The following is a 21530-nucleotide window of genomic DNA, read 5'->3' on the forward strand; positions in this document are numbered from 1 at the left end:
AAACACAGTGTTCTTACATTCATGTACATACAGATCTCGGGGCCGCACTGTACGCAAGGAAAGGTTACATTCTGCACTTGTGCCCAAAACATGCATACACTGTACACATAAAAGTATACACAAAGAGAAGGGTTACAGCACTCACATTATGTAACATGTATTAAAATCTAAGAGGAAATAAAAAATAATATTTTTATTATAAACAATCTAAGACTTTCTTTGTTCTTTAATCAATAAAATTAAAAGGAAAAAGAGAATTTACAATGCTTACCTTTTTTAGAATACACCCGTCAGGCTACTTGAAAGAAGTGCATACAGTGCAAGGTTCTGCTTTATGGAAAATCTTCATAGAAGGTAAAGCATTAAACTTTTGATAATTTTTCAAAGGGTATTAATAAAATTACCACTTTTGTGATGATATAAGAAAACACTCTGTAAGAATGTGTATGCTGAAAGCTGTACTTCTGTGTCTCGATAGATACAGAAAACTGTGGAGATCATGATGTAATCAATGGTGCATTAGCAAAGAGAATTAACATATTTTGAAAATTCACATTAAGCAAGGCTGTGATTTTCCTCCCCTTGGTGCACATTGTTTTCTAGAAAAGTAGATTTTAATTTTGTTAAAACATTTTACCCTTGTTTTTAATGAGTTATAGAAACAATCATGCAAGTTTGGGAGAACTTGAAAAAAGCATCTAGGACTGGGTTGTGTTTCCCACAGCGTTTTTTCCCGTCATAAACTTCCACTTGTGTTTCTATGAAGTAAACTGAAACTCATTTGACAGTCTACAATGAGACAAGGTATTGGTCATTTTTCACATTTCTAAACTTCTGATCTATTAGAAAACTCCAGATACTGATATTCTGTTGATCAGGCCTCAGTTGTTCAGAGAATAATAATGTTTTCCCCTGGATAAATCAATAACCTCTGGATCGTGACTTTTTTTAAAAAAAGTAGATTACAATAAAATTGTCCACCCTAAAACAAACCAAAGCCATTAAGTTGTAATTATACATTTATTTTGTAAGTACCACAGCGACAGGTAACAAATAATCGTACTTCCTTTTTCTTGATTATTTTAATTATGGAGAAAGGGCTTAGGGATGCGATGCGACAACAAATTAACTTATCAAATGATAATGTTATGCTTGTTTTATTTTCTTGACACACAGTGGCACATTGTCAACAGTTGAGTACAGAGTCTTCCAGGAATGGTTTGATTATCTCATGACAACTGAGAAGCCACAAGTAGACTTGATAGGTGTGTACTGAACATTTGTTTGACTTGACGGCATATGAGTAGGGTGTGGTCAGAGCAGTCCTCGTGGGAAGTCTGGTTTATCAAGTTGCAAGACCCATAATATTAAATAGTAAGCTTGATATATCTTTATTACCATAATGATCTGAAAGCACAAATGGTACATGTACACATCTGAGAATTTTAGAAATTTTAACATTGTTTTTACTTTTAGTTTATCTGAGAACATCACCAGAGAAATGCATGGAGAGAATAAAAATGAGAAGCAGAGATGAGGAAACTTCTGTATCAATGGTATGTATTGAAGTCAGATCTGTGTGCACAGCAAAAGTACTACATTTCATGTGACATACTAACATCAGGCACTTCAGTCTCTCTCTTGTATATCTTAAGTTCTATACATGTAACCCTAAAGGTACAGACTGAGGGTGTAGGGGGCTTGGGAGCCAGCTGACTTTATAATGTTCCATCACCGCCAAGATGTTATAATTTTCATAGCCAAAATTTAGAATGTTTTGTTTTACCCTTGTATCTTAGACCAAAATTGCATACACTTATTTGGTACCCCATGTTATCTCAGAATTATTATTGAAGTTTCAATCCACATGTGACCAGTAAGCTTTATTTAAAATTCCACGCTCCAAATACAAAATACTTCTTTAAAAAGAGTTGTGAAAAATGCCATGAAGGCCTTTATTAACAAAAAAAATTACATTTTGCAGACAAGCTGATAAATATTGGTAGATATGTGTGTTTGTTTAGCAACCTTGTGTAACAAAAATGCAAAATTCTTTGTGTTGTGTAAATTATAATAAAAAAGAAGAGGGGAATTGATTGAATTAAAGGACCTTTTTTCTTGCAGGAGCTTTTAAATTCTTTACATGAGAGATATGAAGAATGGCTTATAAAAAAGGACAAATTCTATATTCCAGCTCCAGTCGTGGTAAGTGTTTTACTGTACTATCCTTTTGCATATGTGTAAATGTTTGATATGCCTGGAGGGTTGACAGTATGAACAAAAGCAACTTCCAGCCATGAAGGGCAATGACATTTTCAGTTACGGCTCAGGATTCAATAGCAAAAAAGTATAAGCAACATATGCAGTGCAATAAGATGTTGATCATTAGTTCCTTCTGTTAAAAACATTCCGACCCACAAAAGCTGGTACCTTACAGTACTCATCTTACTGTGGCTGCGTATGTCTGCTCATGATTCAAAAGTGAAAACCAGCCTCTATAAGGGACTCTAAAATATGGGAGACTTTTTTCTGATTTTGAAGCTATTCAAGGCTTTGACCTAAGAAAATTATGAGGAGCCCAAAGGTTCCTATCCATGAAATCCTGGGTGCCCAGCACTTAAGCATATATAATAAAAAAAGTAAGATTTTCTAATTGCCCAAAGGAAAAGTTAGTCACCTGTGGCACCCAGGCACTGTAAGAGCACAGCCATTTAATTTTGCAAGAAGATACTTCACTTAAGTACCTGCTAATTTATAGAAAAACTCCTAATCAAAAACATGTTTTAAGTCTTCCTTATTAAACATTTTAAAAAAATGTTATCTAATAAAATTGCTACTGTATACATTTCATGTAGACAATACCCCTTGAATATGCCATGATTTTCTAATTGCCCAGGAAATATAAATCGACACATTGTCAGCTGTAACTTGACATGAAGTCCTGTATTTATCTGTTTCAGGTGGTAGATGGAAATAAAAGCTTAGATGATATGTTTCAGTTTTATGAAACAAACACTCAGCTTCTCCTTGGGATCAACGTTTCAAAAACAGAATGACATTACAGTTTTATAGAGATTATCCTATCATTTAAATTTGCACAAATTACACTTTATATACATGAACATGTATATATTTGTATTTGTATGTATCTATATTATTGCAATTTATATTATAAACCTTTTAATAATGCACTAGAGAAATGTTTGCTACAAAGCCTGCAAAAGCCCACATGTTACCCTGCAGATTTCCATCCAATTTAACAACAGTTCTATCACTCCCGTGTTTTGTATCTTTTGTACATAGACGTAATTAGAGCAGTTGTACAAAAGAGAATTGTTTTATATGTGAATTGTAACCTGTAGTTAGGCTCGTTCAATTTTTTTGCAAAATTTGCAAGTGACAGTGCCTGTTGAGAAGCTTTATCATTAGTAACACCAATATTAATTAATAGACACGCTTTCATATTTAGAAATTCAGGATACCGAAATGTGTTTGCTCTTTTACATATACCTTCAAGTCTTATAAGTTCCTTTGCTTCTATCTTTTTAAATCAGTTAAATATTTTATATAAATATTTATCAGAGTCAATCACATTGAAAATCTCCTAGGGCAATCAATGTCTGTTTAATGTACCTTTCATAATTCAGAATTATATACAAACATCCAGATTTCTTTCATTGCTTACACTACAGTATGTAGGATTACTGCTTTACAAAGAAAAATTATTAGACATTTAAATATTTCTAGAATCTTATTTTTTTCACAGCAAATAGTCCTTTCTTACAGTTCAGTTATGTTGTAATGTTAAATTTTAATCAGTTCCTTATAAATGCTTTTCTTATAAATCTTATTCAATTAAAATTGAGTATTAATTTTAGAAAGAGAGTGGACAATTTGTTAATACCTTGCCTTAAAATTCCAACATTGAGGAAATGAGATTGTAGAATGTCTGCACAGTGTCATCTCCTTTTTATCCCAATAGTTTAATAAAATTTCTGTATTTCTTGTTTTAGTATGTTTGTGGTGATGGGTTACCGTATTACATAAATCCCTTTGCAGGTAGATTACAAAATGATAAGTCAGCTGCATAGCACTTTTTGGAAACAGGTTAGGGAACGGGGCGGGGGGGGGGGGGGGTGGGGGCCAGATCAATTTGGGATAGTGACACAAACAGTACAAATGGGTGATAAAGTGTGAAGTAAATTTTTTCCAGTCAGTGAACAGCAGCTACACAGAAGGCTATTTATTTGTAAATGGTCCTAGAAATTTTCTTTATTCCCTAGTTTTTCTGTCTAGATTTATGGTCAGTTTTCGCATTGACTACAGGGTGTATCCTATCCTATCCTATACCATGATGCCTGTCTAAATCCCTTGGGAACGAAATTGCTAACGAGGCTGTGGAGATTTGGGTACCTAGCTCCAGACTTCTCGCGTCTATAGTATTGTTCAGTTTTTCCCGCCACTATTTGATTCCGGATCGCCGCCATATTTACTCCTGCAAGTATTGATTTCCTGGCCACTTTAGAGTGTAAAGGTAAGCTTAACTTTGTTTTAATGTTATTTCAACAATCTTTTTGCGCTGTTTTGTTGTTATTGTGAACTGTTTCCTCTATTTGGCAGCGCGAATTTCTGTTACACTGGTAATGTAGAGTGATAGCGTGCTTGAAAGCGTTACCTTGTTCGTTCTTTGTTGTTATCCCGTTTACTGTAAAATACCGTGATGCGGACACATTTACCGATCTTGTAGTTTCTTCGTCATCTCGCATACTCAAGATTGGGTTGCCTGAATTGACCCTGTGATCTGCAGTATTTGATATATTTGCTCCGTTTAATTTTCTTTCACAGATATCTTGACGTTTGTTTGTTGTTTCCGATGCTCCAGAATTAAATCAAGTACACTGTCTTGAAGCGGAGTGTCCAATGGAAGAAGATTCACCAAAAACCAATATAACGGTATGATGTGATTACCTTGGCTCTTTCGATGATAAAGAAGAAAAAGAAGCCTTTATTTATCGAGGGTTAACACATAATATCAGAATTCGAACATAAGCTTACATGTAACTAGGTGATATGCTTCTGATGTAACTTAAATTATCTTCCAAATTATCTGATAAGATCATGGTTTGATATTCAGAAATGCCCTTCACTATTAAATTTTAATATTTGGTGAACTCAAATTAAGCTTATTTTTCAGATTGCTGTGGAAGGTAACATTGGAAGTGGGAAAACAACGTTGTTAAATTTTTTTAGAAACAATCCCCTAGTAGAAGTGAGTATTTTCTCAATATAAATTATTTCTTTCATAATCATACGTGCACATAGAGATAAATGAGTTCTTAACTATAAAAACTGAAAGGGGAAATGAAAAAAAAAATTGATTGATTGTCAGTGCTTTGCACTCTCTTCTCAATCATGCTCATGGAGTGCTTGTGGTAATACCATTTTCCTGGAATTCTTCATTTAAGAAATATAATAAAAAATTCTTCCCAACAGGTATTAGAAGAACCAGTGGCTAAATGGCAAAATGTTGGAGGGAAAAATCTTTTGGTAAGTTGATGAGGTGTACCAGCTACAGCTCTAGTACTCACTGCTTGAGCTCTAGTTTGTAACCCCATTGGCCACCAGCAGTGAGGTTTTGCAAAAGGAAGCTTGCTTAACAAATTTCACCCTTCACATATAGTTTTAACTGCTTTAAGCAAGGTTTTTTTATTTCCCGCACATGTAAATTCATGAATCACATTAAACATACATGTATATCTTTTAGTGACTTTTCACATGTCACACATGAATTTTTGCTCTCATCTCTTAAGTTGATTCATGAGTTGTGCATAAACCTTTTGGCTTTGCTATGCAGTACACTCAGCCATATTGGTCTCTGAGCCATATTGATATCAAACACATGCAACAGTGTTAGTAACACACCAATCACATTGGTAGATGGACTTATTGGTTGCTAATTCATGACTGGATATTATCCATTTTGGCATCTTCATAGACAAGTACTTTTTTTTCTCTCCTTACTTTTTCCAATAGTTCAATTATTGAAGTACATTGTAGAAACTGGGAGGATGTCCTCCTGTCCCATGTCTGTCAAACAGATCTTGATGTACAAATTGTCTGACAGTTGTTTCATTTCTTGGTGAAAAGGAGTTGTTTTACACTGACTGTCAATGTTGGAGTTACCTGTTTGAATCTTGTGCTGTTCTTAGTCTCATGAAAATCCACAAGAAACCACATGTGAGTATTCTTAGGAAGGCATTACTGTGCAATATTTAGTATTATATTATATTTGTAATATAACAGGTCAAATTCTCGCATTTTGATTGGTTCTTACAAATACTTATGATCTATAGTATTGGAGGACAGATGTATAGATGACATTTAAATGAATGTGTAAGAACAATAGTGACACAATCAGCTAACGGCTTGTGTACCACTTTTTTGTTCTTACCACATTTTGACATCATCTTTGATCTATTACTGAACAGACAAACAGCAACATGGAATCTATTTGTTAAACTGACACTGTCCACTGCGTATTATAATGTTCGGCACTGCACTGTGTATAACGAGTTTTTTGCATTACATTCTTGAAAACAGGTAACTCCAGTGAAGATGATTGAGAGAAGTGTTTACAGTGGCTACTATTGCTTTGAGCATAATCTCTGTAAGAGGTATTGTACAGCATGAATGAATTTAGTTTATTATTTATTTATTTATTTATTTATTTATTAATTACAATTGACTCCTGGAGCTTTTTGCCAAAAGTGCATTTTTTTGGACATTTTGGAGATTTTCAGGCTGGATATGGGCCAAATTAGCTCCAATCTACTCAAAAAGGCATTTGCAACATGACAGCATGCCCTTCTTTCCACTAGCATCGCTTTTTTACGACATTTTTGCTCGGGCATGCGTAGAAATCAAAATTTTGTCTTTAGGCTTTTTCATTTTTTTTTTTTTTCACCTTTCCTTTTTCTCCTTTTCTTTTCTTTTTGCTGCAGTGATTGACCTTCTACTGGGCTTGCTTCCAGTTTAAAACATTTTGAGAAATCATCATCGAGACAGGCAATTTTTGCCATGGAGTAGCCATGTGTGCTTTTATGTAGTGGCAGGAAATTTTGCTCTGAGTTTTTCACTCAACTTTTTGAGTATTTTTGTGCATATCTCAGGCTCCATTGGGCTGATCACTCTGATCTGAGTATTTTGGAAAGATCTTTTCCACCTAGCATAGATGATGCCAATTTTGGTCAAAGGTGATGATGTCAAAAGTGGAAGAAAGGCCAAGGCTCGCCACAGCTGGTTACAGCTGGCACAGGAGTCAATGGGTTAATGGTCCAAAGTAATCAAAAACTACATAAAATACTATGCAATAAGAAAAAAACAGAAAGGTGCCAAAAGAGACATTAATCCCTGTGCAAAGCAGACCACCTCAAAGAAGGAAAAAAATGCCAAAACGATTGAAGATAGAAGTAACAACGACTAAATTAATCATTTCTCAAAGTTAAGTAGTCCCTTACTCCCTTTTTAAAACAGGAAAAATGCTTGAAGCCTGACAAACTGCCATAGAGTTTTAGTTACCCACCATTTTCACCTGAAACACTTGCATACTAAATGCAAACATTGCAATTACATGTAGCTCCATGGAACAACTGAGGCAATACTGGATTTTAGAGAAGGGGATTTCCACTTTGAGATATGGACAGCCGAAGGCAGTCCCCTTAAGGGGGTCCAAGGGCATCCTGCCCCGTTAAAATTTTTTTAACTGGGGTCTTCAGAAATGGGATTTCTGGCATTCTGAGGTCAAGTCAGTGTGTTACAATGTCTCATTTTTTTTTTATTTAGAGGGTTACTGAACCCCCTGAACCCCCTGAACCCCCTGAACCCCCTGAACCTCCTACAACTGTAGATCCACCCCGGCATAATCTTTTTTTTGTCTCTTTCTCTGGCTCTGTTTAGTGGAATGATGACCAAAGCAGAACATTCCGTACACAATGAATGGTTTGAATGGATTACAAAAAGACAACAACCACACCTGGATCTGATAAGTAAGCTATAATTTGTAAAATGTTAAATTTCAAATTCCCCAAACAACGCACTTCATTTTAGACAAAGAGAGGAGTTTATTAACAATATAAAGCAGGCAGTATGTCTTAATAAACCTCTATGTCAGAACGACAATTTATAAAAATATATAAATTATACCTACATGTAACTAGGGTATGACATGGCTTGAAATGAAGCACAAAACAGGTATACTAACTGATTGCACAATTATCACTTTGAACATGTGCTAGTCCAAAGGCTTCTATGACTCTATATTGACAAAACATTTTGTTATTCTATAAGGTATACCAATGCTGCATCAGAAATTTACGATTAATATGGTAATTTCATTAATTTCTAATTCTCATTTGAAAAGTTTACTTGAGGACATCACCCGAAATATGCATGGAAAGAATGAAAGCCCGGTGTCGAAGTGAGGAAAAGACAATCCCTATGGTAGGTGAAAGTGCTCTGTATACCTGTTAATTAAATGAATAGAAAAATTGCACTTCCACATAAGTCCAGAAACACATACAATGAATCTATCCTGGACTACTGAGAGAGTGTTGTGGAATTTGCACCCTTTATTTGTAAATGTGACCATAGTCAAAACTGAAAGTAGTTACTTTTTACCTGCTGTTCATCAGTAACTGTGAAAAAGGTATGTTAGTAATGCCTCAGTTCTGTCAATCATTTCACATATTACCCAGCTTGCCTTAGTGGACTTGCAGGTTTCAATGCAAATTTCTTACAATATTTACTACTTTCCTTGGAGATTCTTTAAATCCAGTTGCTCTGGCCTGTTTATTTGATTTCTGTACTGATTTGCAAGTTTGCAACAATAATATTATTATAACAAGTTTTTCTCCTTACTGCTGTCAGGAACTTCTTGTTGCTTTACATGAAAGACATGAAGAATGGCTGATCCAGAAAAAATTCCCTATCCCTGCACCAGTGATGGTAAGTAAAAACACAATACACATCGAAAAATTTAAAAATGACAGTAGTGTTTTAACTACTGCAAAAAAGAAAGAACTCCATATGATAACGTTCCTTAATAAGGAGACTGTGTGACAGTGGGTTTACTCAACTGTAGTGTTAGAAATTTAATTTACAGTGCTACTGCATGGGTTTTGGAGTAAGTTTCGCTTCCTTCATTGTTCCAGTTGCTTGCAAAAAATGTTGGTCCCTCACTAATGCTGAGTTATTTTAACAATCCTTCAGGTTGTTGATGGAAACAGAGGCCTCGAGGAGATGATGAAATTCTACAAGACCAATGACCAGTACATACTTGGGATGAAAGATTGGCCACAGTTACATTGTGCTCAAGAAGTTGTGTGTTAAAAAAAAACATTTTAGCAAAATAGGAAAATAATTTATAGTACAGTAAACTTGCAGTGGCATCTCACTGTTAGGCCAAACATACGTACTGGGAAATTCTTGATAATGATTCCTTTATCGTCATAACTCACCAAAAAAAAAAAGAGGCCTGATCGCATGTTAATTAACATGTAACAAGAATGCCTTAACGCTTCCTACAAAATAATACTTTTAAAAAATGCTTTTAATCAATCAATCATTTAGTTAATGTTATAATGTTTTAGAGTACCAAAGGTCATTGAAATGTGTACAGTGTATGTGCAACTTAAAACATGCTTTTATGCAAGAAACTACAGAGTTAGAATTATTTGACTTCACTGTCGACAGACATATGGGCCATTCCAAATGGTTACCAAAGGTTTTTTAAGATGTTCTTAAAGTGCCTATGAAGTAAAAAATAATTGCTGCTGATTTGAAAGGCTTTTCAACGTAAAGAAGAATGGTATTTTCCTTTTTGGAATATCTTTTTTTGTTTCAGAGGTATTCACATTTTTGTATTATAAGTGATGACATCATAGGTGGTTCCACTAAAACAGTTCAACACTCAATCAAGAATATCTCTAGAAATATTAAAGCAGTGTTCTTTAAACTTGGCACCAGAAATGTAAATCACAAAAGAAACGAAATGACACCTGTCGTGCCATCACCATGACAACAGTTATCCTGCTGATCCTGTTTTAATTATAACTAACATTACCAGATTTTATCTTAAACAAGGATCATCCACTCCCAACAATCTAATGGGGAGAGTCAAGACAATATGAGAATCACATGTGTTCCGAGCAAGACCCTCTGTCCCTTTTTGAAGGGTTGCAAATTGGCATATTTGGTTTTTCACAGAAAGAGACTGGAGCCTAAAGTGTTGCCATGGCAACAACACAGAAGGTGTCATTCTGTTTCTTTCGTGATGCACATTTGTGGTGCCAAGTTTGAAGAACACTGCTCCAATATTTCTAGAGATATTCTTGATTCAGTGTTTTACTGTTCCAGTGGAACCACCTATGACGTCATCACTTTCCTCATTTGCATAATACAAAAACGTAAATATCTCTAGAACGAAAACAGATATTCCAAAAAGGGAAACGCCATTCTTCTTTACTTTGAAAAGCCTTTCAAATAAGCAGCAATTATTTTTTACTTCATAGGCACTTTAACTGTACATGTAATTGTATAAGGCATGCCACTCGCATTGTGAATGTTGATCTCCTGGTAAGGGTTTGAATGTAGTTAGTGTAGATCAATATTGCTTTCTTTTAGTGTGACACCATCGTGCATAACTATGTTTATATGTTTCTGTTGTACAAAAAAGAAAATATTTATTCATTTCTTTCTTTTTTATGTCAATATTTTTTTGTCAGTCTTGTTCATCAAGTGGAAGATTGGAAAAAGATAGAAAGAAGGGAACCATTAACACTTTTTTTTAATAAAATGCTGAAGTTAAATTGTTACTGAACCAGCTGTAAATATGATAGCTTGTTGTAAAATCCTTGGTGAAAAGAATAAAAAACACAGAAATATCACTTGCAATGATATACAGATCAGTGCAACTTATCAGTTGCACGCCAGCTTAATGAAGTTTTCTGCTTCTGGAAAAAAAATGAAACAACAATAGTAAAAACAAAAACTAGAGCTCCTTGTAATTCTGACAAACATGTAATCTGAATTATTGATACAATGGTCAGAGCTGCACAGCACTGTATATGTAGGGCTTTCAGAATGCTGGCATAAGGCACACTAAGTAAAAAGTATATATTAAAATATATGTATAGTATTCTGTAGCTATTATTCTGTACTAGCTCACAATCTTCAGTGTTTAACAGCAAGAAATAAAAGCTTACATGTATTCTTATAATTACCAAAAACGGCTCTTTTAGGAGCTACCAAACTTAATCGATGTGTACTTTGACATTATTAGTCTTTTGAAGTTCTTATTATTCTGTAGTTTGCCATACAAACTTATAAATTTTCCATGAAAAGTGTTAACTTTATTTAAATCTATGGCATGTTATTCCAGATGTTCTCGCAGATAAGCTGCATCTCCAATTTTTATGGAAAAATTTGAGTAAAAAGGTGAGGCTTATCCACCAGTGTTTACGGTATGACTTTTACCCATAAGTATTAGGCAATGCTGCTCTCAGTAGTAATAAAAGCAATTGGCTAGTAGATGTAAGGGAGTGTTGATCCAAGCCCACACATTCCCCCCGTGCCGAGAAGTTGTTGAGCTTTGTGAAAAAATGCTGCAAATGCCCCATGGTGCGATTAGTTCATTTCTACGATCCCCATGGTGGAGCTTTTGGAAGAGTGGGAATGCCCATTCCTTGGTTAAAGGTCAATAGAAGCAATAATGATATTGTTCACAAATAAAAGAATCTTAATGTATACTTGAAACCACTGTCATGGTTTTGGAAGCAATGCAACTCTGAAATTTAACAAAATTTAACAAATAATAAACAGCATTGGGGGAGGGATGGTCTGTGACACTAGAAAATTAAAAGAAATATGAAGCTCATTTGGAATATTTCCAGAGGGGTAGGAGGGAGGTGTCTTAGAAAAAAACCGCTTTTGCGGGGAGGTATGGATATTTTCTGGAACAACACATTTGTAATTTTTTTTTTGGTGGGGCTAGCAAGCATTAGTCTCTTGTATTTCTCCTCGCTGTTGACTTAGTTCCATGTAATATTGCTACTACAGACCCTATATCTTATTTACTGAAATGCCTCTGGAGTTGGGCTTTTGAAGGCTACAAACTCTTCATTTTGTTTCCAATATCTTGAACAAGTCCTCCCCCCACCCCACCCCACCCCAGCTCGACCACGAGGTCTCGTAATATCCCCCATTTTACACCGGGCACTCAGTATTGTCCAGCGGTAAATTTGCATGTAAGTTTCATCGTCATGTAAGCTCTTCGTTCATGAAGTCAGTTTGTGAGGGGAGAACCTTTAACATTAAATTCTTATGGTTAGATAGTCTAAGCAACTGATTTTTAGAATGTTCAAGGCAAATCAAGTACTTCTTAGCAGCTCTCTTAACTTATGGCGCTCTTGCCACTGCGGAAGGATTTATACAAACAATATTACCTATACCGGCTTCACACGAACTTCGAAGATGTTCTCCACTGCAGCTGGTTTACACAAATTACTATTGTTATCAAAGTGTTCTTCTATTTGTTTCCACGGAGGTAGAGACCAAAATGGTGAGTTATTCGTGTTAATAGCGCATGATAAATGTGGCTACCATAGGATACTTTTTAAAGACATTTCGAAGCTGCTGTTGCAGCTACACTACGTGCCTGTGATTGTCAGACTATCTTCAGCAGCTGATCCGTCTCCCCATTATTATTATTATTGTTAGCCTGTCTTCGGAGGCTAGATCTAGACAACATCCTAGATGGATGTAGTGGCTGCCATCTTTGTAACTCGTAATTTTAATTTCTCTTATAGGACTTTTCTGTATATTATTTCAGATAGTTCTAGTTAGGTGTCCCCTATTAGCAGTGGGGATTCTCCACTAGATGTAACTGACATGGTAATAAAGTCATTATTATTATTGTTGTTAGCCAGGGCTGGCTGTTAGAGATGATCAGCTCCATTTTGGGTCATAACAGGTGATCATATAGGCAAATAAGGTGGTCATCAGGCCAGCTTCCACTGTACTGTATTACATAATATGTAATTTTAGGTACATGTATGTGTGGTGTGTCAATTTGATATACTTAAACTCTTTCTTTCTATGATTTATAAAGAAAGATGCATGAACAGACCAGTGCATGGTTTCACTACATAACCCAGAGTTAACAGTAGATCTTATCCGAAAAGTTTACAAAATTGATCTACGTTGCAGCTGTGCAGTTGGTACCAAAATACGCTGTAAGCACTGTAGGAAAGTTTCCAAATTTTTTAAATATTTCTTATAGATAACAGACTTTAAAAGAAAGAAAGGAAAATCACTTGTTTCATTCAATCATCAGGATATAATTCCTCTTTGTGCACACCATTGCGCCATACAATTACATGTAACAGCCAGTGCCGTACCTCTGCGTTTCTATTCAATGATAAGATTATAAGATTATTGTCATGTGATAGTTGATAAGGGTGTAGCCTTCGTCAATTAATTGTTTTAGACAGTATAAATCTACTAGTTGTTCAAAACTTTATCAAAATCATCTTCAAAGACACGTCATAAAAGCAAAGAAATGGCCACCATTGTGTTCAACTGCACACTGCCAGGCTACTCACTGTCTACAACAGCCTGAAAATAGATTATGAGTAGCGTAGCCAATAAGAGAGCGGCATATAGTAGATATTTGATACTAATGATTTAGAAGAAAGGCTTCATTTAAATAATGCATACTGTCTTACAGGGCCTTTTCTAAATACTGTAACACAACATCATTGAGCTTGAAAGTTGCATGTACATGAAATTGTCCCTTAAGGTTTTATGATGGCATGAAACAGAAAGGGCAATTTATTTATCTGTTACAATATTTTACTGTTGCAGCCAAAGGGTGCTGGAAAAGATCAAAGTCTAGCTCTTCATATATAACTCCCGGTGGAGTAACTTTTCATTTTGATACCCACAAACTGGTCAGAAGACTACAGGAAAATGGTAGAGTGTACATAATGTTTTTGAATAGGCTCATTATACTTAATATAATCCTGCCTTGTGACATGAACTTCAATCAAAGAAAATGCTAGTAGAATAAAAAAGATAAGTTTATTTAAATTACATATATTAATGATTTAGATAAGTCTACATCCATGCATCCATGGCATCCTCATTACTGTTTTCGTCGATGAGGTCATGAACGTGTTTGACACTACTAACTTCAGCAAAGGACCTATTTTCTTATTAACTAAGATTACATGTCTGCACAAGCAAGTAAAATTAGAGATAAGAACGAATGATGTTTTGGAGTTGTTCTGACACCATTTTCAAGTTCAAACATTTGGAAATAAACTGACAGTTTGTTTGTTCTTATCGCTAGTTTTTATTTGCTTGTGCATTACAAAACCTTAACAAAGATTATGGTTTAAAATTTTTATATTATTTGACATTTTTTGCTTGCATCTGTCCCAGATGCAGATACTGAAGTTCAAGATCAGTGAAATTTATTGGCAAAGAAAAACCCAGAGCTGATCTTTAAACAGCAGATGTCACTGTCTGTTTACAGGTTTTAGCGAAGCGCAAGCTGAAAGTTTGACAATGTCACTGGTGGAAATTATCACATCTAGTGTCCTTAATGTGACTGACAGCACTGTTTCAAAAATCGATCAGGTGTGTAATTGACCTCTGGAGAGATTTATACCATCGCCTACATTTAAATGTGAACATGGCATGATTGGTCATCAAACATTTGAAGTTTAGCAGACCGTAACACAAACTTTTGCACTCTGAAAGACTCTGAAAGTCTTGCTCCCGCCAGTAATAGAGACCTTAAGCAAACACTGGAGGCGGCGAGGTGGATGCCAACCGGAAGTAAAATTTCCCGCTTTCGAGCTAATTAGCATAATCACGTTGAGTGTTGCCCGCGTCTTCCAACAGTGGCGGCGGCGAGAAAGGTAGGTTTGGCCGCCTCGAGAGACAGTCGCTTTATTTTCCCATTTGTAGCAACTAAAATACACAGAAACTCTTTTATAAAGTTAAAAATGTTTTTTGACACGTCTCTTTGTATTTTTTTTTTGCAAATATTTGATATTTCGTTTGCTTTACAGCGAAAATCTCACTTCACATTGGAGGTGTGAGTGAAGAAGAAAGATAATAATAATAATAATAATAATAATAATAATAATGGCAAGCGAAGGAGAGAAAAGCAAAAGAAATGGGTGAGTTTCCTGGATTCACATTGTTCCGAGTGATGTTCACGTCTTGTAGACTTTAAAACTTTAGATTGCAAGTACTTGCTGGTACAAAATGCTATTTTGTTCTTCCAATTTGTCTCTATAACTTTGGAATATTTCCGAAAGGTGAATCGTTAGACAGGACCTGTTTTTAATAAGCTTTTGTTTTCTCTCATCTAGCTCGATCATGGAGTGGACAGAAGCACATGATTTGATCCTAGCGAAAGAAGTCAGAACTTCAGAACCATGGATCTTCAAACCAAGGACTGTAGATCGAGGAAAAGTATGGAATGCCATCACGGATCGTCTGAATGACGAAACCTCCGTGAAGTTTCAGGTGAAGCGGAAAAACGTACAGGAACATTTCAAACTACTACTGGACAAATTCAAGGCGAAACGAAAACATCACAGTCAGGCGAAACTGAGTGGAGTTGACATCGAAGATAGCGAGATGGATATTCTGATGGAAGAAATATCAGAAAAATGGGAGGAGGCAGAGGCCAGTGACCTTGGTTGCACTAGTAAAGAAAAGGCTGATTCAGTCTTCGTAAGGAAAGTAAAGATTTTTCGACGTGTGTAGATCCCTCAGCAACAGAAATTCATCCTCGTCTATGATGTCCTCAAAGCATGCAACAGCTAGAAGGTCTCGGACTTCTCGAAAAGTTGCCATTATGCTCGTAAAATCCACGAACAAAGTCAAATTGGACAACTGAAAACGAAAGCAAAACAGCCGTTGCTCGCCGCCGCTTCTACGAAAGTTTAATATTCTAATTTCGCGCCAAGAGGAGGCGGTCTCAACCCAACTCCCGCGCGGCCATCGCCGCCTCCACCTAACCGCCTCAAGTGTTTGCTTAAGGTCTCTAATATTTCATGGTTATACTAGAAGTAAACCACTTTCGCGAAAGGCGTATGCATATTGACACAGGTCAGGATCAATTTCTCTGAAGAACTCTTCAATGTCCAATCTTTCTGCCATTTCGTGTGCTGAACTTTTAGTGTGAAAGTTCGCGTCACGGTCTGCTAAACTTCAAATGTTTGATGACCAATCATGCCACGTTTGACTCCCAATTACAGCATGTTTTGGTGTGATGTGTTCATGCTTAGATGCAAGTGACGGTAAATGCAAAAGTGAACAAGTTTACCTATCTATTAAATTTATGAATTAAATTAATAGGCTTTAATTTAAAGGTACAGAAACATCTTTGATGTACTTAGCACTTGATGGAAATTATATCGAAGAGAATTAAATTCGCTTTTTGAAAATGCTACATGCTCAAATGCTCAAACTTCACTTTAAAAAAGACCTTGAAAAGTTTATCGACAACGGCATTGATAAATGGGTGAATCTTCCAATACATATTTTATAAATCGGAGGTGGATTTTGATGCAAACTTGAACAGTTTATTTCAGTACCAGCAGCATCGATAGTACCCCAGTGCCTAATTAATGTTTTGGTTTCAAAGAGAAAAGGAGAAATTAACAGGAAGAAAAACAGGCCTGACATCGTGTCAAACTCGACTCATGACAAAAGATACACAATCTTGGCCCATGCAGTGCCTTAATTGCTTGTGCTAACGAAGCAACGTGGATCGAAAGGCTTTTTTTCTGAATGCAATACTTGTATCGGCTCGAAAAACAAGTGGCTAATGTGACACTTCGTTGATTTCTTTGTCCAGCAAAACAAAAGGTTTCTTTTGTTTAGTGTTGGACAAGAAGATGCCGCTAGGAAAAGTAGTTTTTTGCATACATTATTTCTCAAAAACGAAGAGCAACCCAGCAAAAAAAACTGCAGAGCAATGTTTCTCAGGTAAAACGAAGCCCGCATGCCAAAATTCGGCTATTTTTGAGCACTTTCAAAAATAGCCAAAAAACCTAGGGGACATTCTTGTCCGTGGCGTTTCAATTTATGGATAAAATTAGACTGATTCAAAGATTACAAAACATCATTGTGGTTCTTTAGTACCACTTATGAGGGAGTCTGTAGTATTAAAAATTTTTATATACTTCCCAAGTCACTTGATGGAAATTATATCAAAGAGAAATCTTTGTGGGAGTAAAATTTTGACATGTGTTAAAACAGTAACATTGAGGCACGTAAATATAATGATGTTGAATGACAGTTTATTATGTTGAAATTCTGACAGCAATATGAAAACCTAATGAGGATCCTGCGGAATTGTGACAAGAAAAATTTTCAAATATTTTCACGAGGTTATTTCCTTAGGTCCTCATTTAATTCCAAAGGATATGCATAAGCTCCCTAACTGGCCCTCAATAGAAACTTGCAATGTGTACCACCTTGTAAGCAGTCAGACATCACAACAATCTTTGAAATAGTTGGTAATAATTGCTACTTACTGTATAGAGCCAGCTTTAATACCAAGATCCTTACCAAAAGCTAAGACTTTATACCTTTTTATTAAATATTGTGTACACGTACTGCAGTCAATTTGCACTGATGCATTGTTAGATAAAGGATTTGTATGAAAAACATTTTTTATGAAGTAAAAAGAAAAAATTCTGGGCACATTGGATACATGTACCTCTCATCACAAAAATGTTAAGGCCTCTCATCCTACCCACCCCTACCTAATCAGTGACCTCCTCTTTTCCACTCCCCCTTGCCCTTGCAAAGTAGGCCACTTTTGGTATATTAAAATTCTAACATGGCTTTGGGTCCTGGGAGAATAAAACAAAAGAAATAAATTTTTCATCCCTCAACTTGGATGTGATTTCTTATATTGTTTTATTCCCCCATGCCTCGGAGCCAATTAAGAATTTTAATGTTATCGGCATATTATTAGGTATTGGGAAAATGCATTTATTTAGCACTTGTGGTACTTCAACACTCAATTATGTGTCTATTTATACATTAACATGGATTAGTTTATTTTATTGTTATTTAATTCTCTTTTCTAGGAGCGGCTTGAGGTAAAGTTTAAAGGCCTAGTTGATTCAGTTAGGTGTGAATGCAACATAACATTTCCTAAAATTAATTTGTGTGTATTATCATGCAACTGTTATATATTAGATAATTCTAAGTGAAATTTTGCAAAAAATGAAAAATACAAAAATTGCAAATAAATGCACCTTTAATGAAAAGGTAGTGCTTTATTTTGTTTTATGTAGGTTGCCTGTATTTTTGTTGTTAGTAGGAATTACACAAACATTTCAATACAATTATCATTGTTACTTTTTGCCTTTAGAAATGAAATGTTTCTTCTTGAGAAAGGAAAATTTACCCAAATTCAAGAGGAAAATCAGGTACAGTAACATGATAAAACGTGATGAAGTACATGTAATGAAAAATAATGCTTCTTAAAGGAGATGTCTACACTGTACGTTAAGGGGAGGTTTCCGCCAGTGGTGGTGCCTGTCGACGCAGAGACTTATTTTGGCTTGTCACACAATCTCTTCAAAGAGTGTGTGACAAGCTGAAAAAGTTTAGCAGAGTTATGATCATTCTGTTACATGTAGCAGAGGTGAATGTTCATCGAAGTCAAACTGTTATACGTAAAATTATATTGTTGTGGTTTTCTTCAGAAATTAAGAGATGAAGTTAAATCACTTAAAGGAATTTTGGAGGTAGGAAAGTAGAGTTTTTGAATTGCATTGTTTTTCAAAGTTCATGTTATTTAATTGTATGAAACTTTTGGTAACAGTTTTGCAACTTTTTTTTGCAATGGTACCAAGAAGCATGGTGTTTACACATGCGTGATTTCTATTCAGCTCGGTTTGTGTCATTTTGTAGGATGAAGTAGCAAAACTCCGAGGAGGAATGGCGCTGGACTTCAGCTTGGAAAAGAGTCGAATCAAGGAAGAGGTTAGAGAGCAAATTCAGTTATTTTTCTCCTCAAATTAGGGATGAGTTACATCATACTGTTGTCACTATAAGGAAGTTTGACTGTTCTTGGCAGTTGAATGGCAGGCCACCTTTCATAAGACCACATTTTTTCTTACAACTTGGAAAGCCACGATGATGACTGAGAAACGTAGCAAGTTGCAGTGGGATTTATAGACGTGAAATTATTCTTGCAACATGTAGCTTGGCTTGTAACATTTGCTCCTCTACTTGCATTGTTTCTGAATCTCATCTTTGCGTTGTAAGCTGCAGGAAAAACTGCCTCGTCTAAGATATTGTTCAGCGCGGGGGAGTGCTCGTTGCAAGATTTTTATAGGTGATAAAATTGGTTTTAGAAATGTGTCTGTCTCTTCCACAGGCTTTTCTTCTTATTTTTTTTTTCTTTGCACAAAGGGCGATTGGGTGACTGGGAGTGAGCAAAAGGGCGTGAGCGGGAGCTGGTAGCGACTGAGGGGTTACTGGGGACGAGGCAGGAAATGTGTCTAGAGTAAAGACAACTTCGAGAGCGACTTTTACAAGCGAAAAGGCACTAGGAAAAAACACACTGGAAAAAAAACAAGAAAAGCAAATTTTTTCTAGTAACATGCACCATCCTTGGCAGATAGGTTGTTTAGCTCAACTTTGTTATTACTTGGTATTTTTTGTTTCTTTGTACCGTCATTCCAATGGTAGCCCAGTGTTGTTCGGTTGTTGGAGAAGTGGCGCTAATACTAGGGGCGGCGCTTATTAAATAGAAGGCACTAAAGGGGAGCGTTTGTTATGACGGTGGCGCGTGTTTGAACGAGGGCACTAACTCGAAACACTACGGTGTGTTTTAATTTAAAACCTTTCGAGAAGATGAAGAACGGAATAATGAAACGATCAACACATACGGATGCACAAGGCAGGAATTAGGCTCGCTCTATTATCTCTAGTCACTTTTCGCTTGGCTCTTTTTACTCCAGCTTCTTGTCATAAGCTTAAAGAGTCGTATAATACGACTATAATTTATAAAGACTTACTAGACTCAGTTTCTGCCGTTTATCGTTTCATTTTAGCTCGCAATGCGGGATCAAAGAATCAAGGATACCGAAAACAGAATAGAGACAGAGGTAAGAAGCTGTCACTAGAATATTCGGTATGTAACTTTGTAGAATTGAGGTACTCGGCTAAATGGTCATGCACCTTAATTTCTTTAATTTGCATTGGTTTTTTATTCTCTATAGGTTGCTAAACTGGGGACGCAGCTTGAAGCACAGAAACTAGATTTAATCAAGTACTTAGTCGGTAAGAAGTTTGACACGTTCTCATTGCTTGTCGTCAGTCATTACAATTGCGGATTTTTTGTAGTAATGGCAGCTAACAGATTTGAGGCGACTGCATTTCAACTCGATTCATCACTAATCCCTTCGCGGCTTCGCCACTCGCGTTCATGCACGGTTTCGCTTCCAAAACAAAAACACTCATATGGCCAAAATTTGAAGATGTTTGACCGAGGTGTAAAGGTCGTTCAGCCTTAACAGTAACGAAAAATGGCGAGAAAGAGTTAAAGAATCTTAACCATGTATGCCAAGAGGTGTATACGTTGCTCACTAAACAGGCGCACATTTTAACTAGTTGTGTGTCGTTGTCCCATGCAAGCTCCAGTTGTTAAATAGCCGGATACTTCAGATTTCATTCCTGTCCTGAAGACGAAATAGTTATATATATCTTCCTTTTTTTTCTTTCCTTGTAGGTAGTTTGCTGTCTTGCTTGACGCTTTTCCTGGCTGTCTGGCGATTTGTGAAGGTTTAGTAATAGATATAGGTTTAAACTGAACAACTGATTGAAAATTTAATAATTGTGGCCTTTTTCGAAATGAAATAGTGACAAGGAACCATGAAGAATTATAAACTGATTACAAAAGATTTTAAATGTTTTATTTTATCGAACTTTAACCCAGGCTATATCGTGAAACATATGGAAAAGTATTTAAGAATGAATCATCGAAAATGAGTAGAATATAATGCAGTAAGTAAAACTGTAAATTGCCGTGATGCGAAATTCAGCTGTTGATCAGGCTCTGGTTGGTCATTGTGCACCGGCTAAATCACTATGTAGTTGATAGCGTAGTTTGTTTGCCAGCTGTCTTGCCAACTGTTTCTCCGGTGAATAGTGTTATCCACTCTTTCAACGAGTAGGCCACGGACCAGAAACAGTAACAATTGTTTGCATCGTGATGGCTGCACACGCGAGCTGTCAATTTAGATAGCACCATGAAAATACATCGTGTTGCTAAGCGACGTGTGGAAAAGGCTGCGAACTTAGTTATTTCCTTTTCCTTCTGGCTGATCAGTGAAAGTTCTGTAAATAGCAAGATGAAACTGGAAGTTCTTTTCACTCGATGTATTGCGCAATAAACACGTTCTTTCTATCCAGCTCTAAGGTGA

The 21530-nt window shown here is 36.0% G+C and overlaps 4 protein-coding genes and 1 long non-coding RNA gene across 7 annotated transcripts in view; 4 read left to right on the forward strand and 1 right to left on the reverse strand.

The window, feature by feature from the left end:
* LOC110046098 (thymidine kinase 2, mitochondrial-like) overlaps window positions 1-4015 on the forward strand; it is a 7925-nt gene extending 3910 nt beyond the window's left edge. For both annotated transcript variants that reach the window (XM_020751768.2, XM_020751769.2), the window contains 5 exons: window positions 281-354; window positions 1177-1265; window positions 1477-1556; window positions 2125-2205; window positions 2961-4015. In XM_020751768.2, coding sequence (XP_020607427.2) covers window positions 281-354; window positions 1177-1265; window positions 1477-1556; window positions 2125-2205; window positions 2961-3056 — 420 coding nt within the window. In that variant the 3' untranslated portion in view covers window positions 3057-4015. The remainder of the gene's footprint in view (window positions 1-280; window positions 355-1176; window positions 1266-1476; window positions 1557-2124; window positions 2206-2960) is intronic.
* The window catches only part of LOC149106691 (uncharacterized), a 39180-nt gene extending 32098 nt beyond the window's left edge, over window positions 1-7082 (reverse strand). The window contains exon 1 of the long non-coding RNA XR_016209658.1: window positions 6965-7082. This is a non-coding gene — a long non-coding RNA (uncharacterized LOC149106691). The remainder of the gene's footprint in view (window positions 1-6964) is intronic.
* LOC110046099 (thymidine kinase 2, mitochondrial-like) lies at window positions 4456-9694 on the forward strand. Its single transcript, XM_020751770.2, has 10 exons — window positions 4456-4534; window positions 4846-4953; window positions 5195-5269; window positions 5494-5547; window positions 6148-6237; window positions 6601-6674; window positions 7957-8045; window positions 8420-8499; window positions 8926-9003; window positions 9268-9694. The coding sequence occupies exons 2-10, from the start codon at window positions 4921-4923 to the stop codon at window positions 9385-9387; spliced, it is 693 nt and encodes a 230-aa protein (XP_020607429.2). The 5' UTR covers window positions 4456-4534; window positions 4846-4920; the 3' UTR covers window positions 9388-9694.
* Window positions 9695-12251: 2557 nt separating this feature from the next.
* On the forward strand, window positions 12252-21518 carry LOC110046095 (mitochondrial calcium uniporter regulator 1-like). 2 transcript variants are annotated; one of them, XM_089297927.1, is made up of 10 exons: window positions 12253-12616; window positions 13921-14028; window positions 14594-14697; window positions 18180-18223; window positions 18467-18524; window positions 18804-18845; window positions 19012-19083; window positions 20160-20213; window positions 20328-20388; window positions 20837-21518. In XM_089297927.1, the coding sequence occupies exons 1-10, from the start codon at window positions 12412-12414 to the stop codon at window positions 20893-20895; spliced, it is 807 nt and encodes a 268-aa protein (XP_089154053.1). In that variant the 5' UTR covers window positions 12253-12411; the 3' UTR covers window positions 20896-21518. The 2 variants fall into 2 exon arrangements, with proteins under 2 accessions (XP_089154054.1, XP_089154053.1); XM_089297928.1 differs by lacking the exon at window positions 18804-18845 and having other exon boundaries at window positions 12252-12616.
* On the forward strand, window positions 15062-17818 carry LOC149106694 (uncharacterized). Its single transcript, XM_089297929.1, has 2 exons — window positions 15062-15245; window positions 15441-17818. Exons 1-2 carry the CDS (start codon window positions 15211-15213, stop codon window positions 15838-15840), a joined length of 435 nt encoding a protein of 144 aa, XP_089154055.1. The 5' UTR covers window positions 15062-15210; the 3' UTR covers window positions 15841-17818.
* Window positions 21519-21530: the final 12 nt, after the last annotated feature.

The sequence above is a fragment of the Orbicella faveolata genome, unplaced genomic scaffold, assembly GCF_042242905.1.
Source record: "Orbicella faveolata isolate gen_17 unplaced genomic scaffold, um_ofav_v1 contig_3, whole genome shotgun sequence".
NCBI lineage: Eukaryota > Metazoa > Cnidaria > Anthozoa > Scleractinia > Merulinidae > Orbicella > Orbicella faveolata.

What these genes read in the sequence shown, in the direction of transcription:
- LOC110046099 (XM_020751770.2), top strand. Translation starts at nt 4,921, where the DNA reads ATGGAAGAAGATTCACCAAAAACCAATATAACG. An exon ending in CACCAAAAACCAATATAACG is followed by an intron (nt 4,954 to 5,194) that starts GTATGATGTGAT and finishes CTTATTTTTCAG; the next exon opens with ATTGCTGTGGAAGGTAACAT. An exon ending in ACCACACCTGGATCTGATAA is followed by an intron (nt 8,046 to 8,419) that starts GTAAGCTATAAT and finishes TCATTTGAAAAG; the next exon opens with TTTACTTGAGGACATCACCC.
- LOC110046095 (XM_089297927.1), top strand. Translation starts at nt 12,412, where the DNA reads ATGTTCAAGGCAAATCAAGTACTTCTTAGCAGCTCTCTTAACTTATGG. An exon ending in CAGAAGACTACAGGAAAATG is followed by an intron (nt 14,029 to 14,593) that starts GTAGAGTGTACA and finishes GTCTGTTTACAG; the next exon opens with GTTTTAGCGAAGCGCAAGCT. An exon ending in AGAGTCGAATCAAGGAAGAG is followed by an intron (nt 19,084 to 20,159) that starts GTTAGAGAGCAA and finishes GTTTCATTTTAG; the next exon opens with CTCGCAATGCGGGATCAAAG.
- LOC149106694 (XM_089297929.1), top strand. Translation starts at nt 15,211, where the DNA reads ATGGCAAGCGAAGGAGAGAAAAGCAAAAGAAATGG. An exon ending in GAGAAAAGCAAAAGAAATGG is followed by an intron (nt 15,246 to 15,440) that starts GTGAGTTTCCTG and finishes TCTCTCATCTAG; the next exon opens with CTCGATCATGGAGTGGACAG.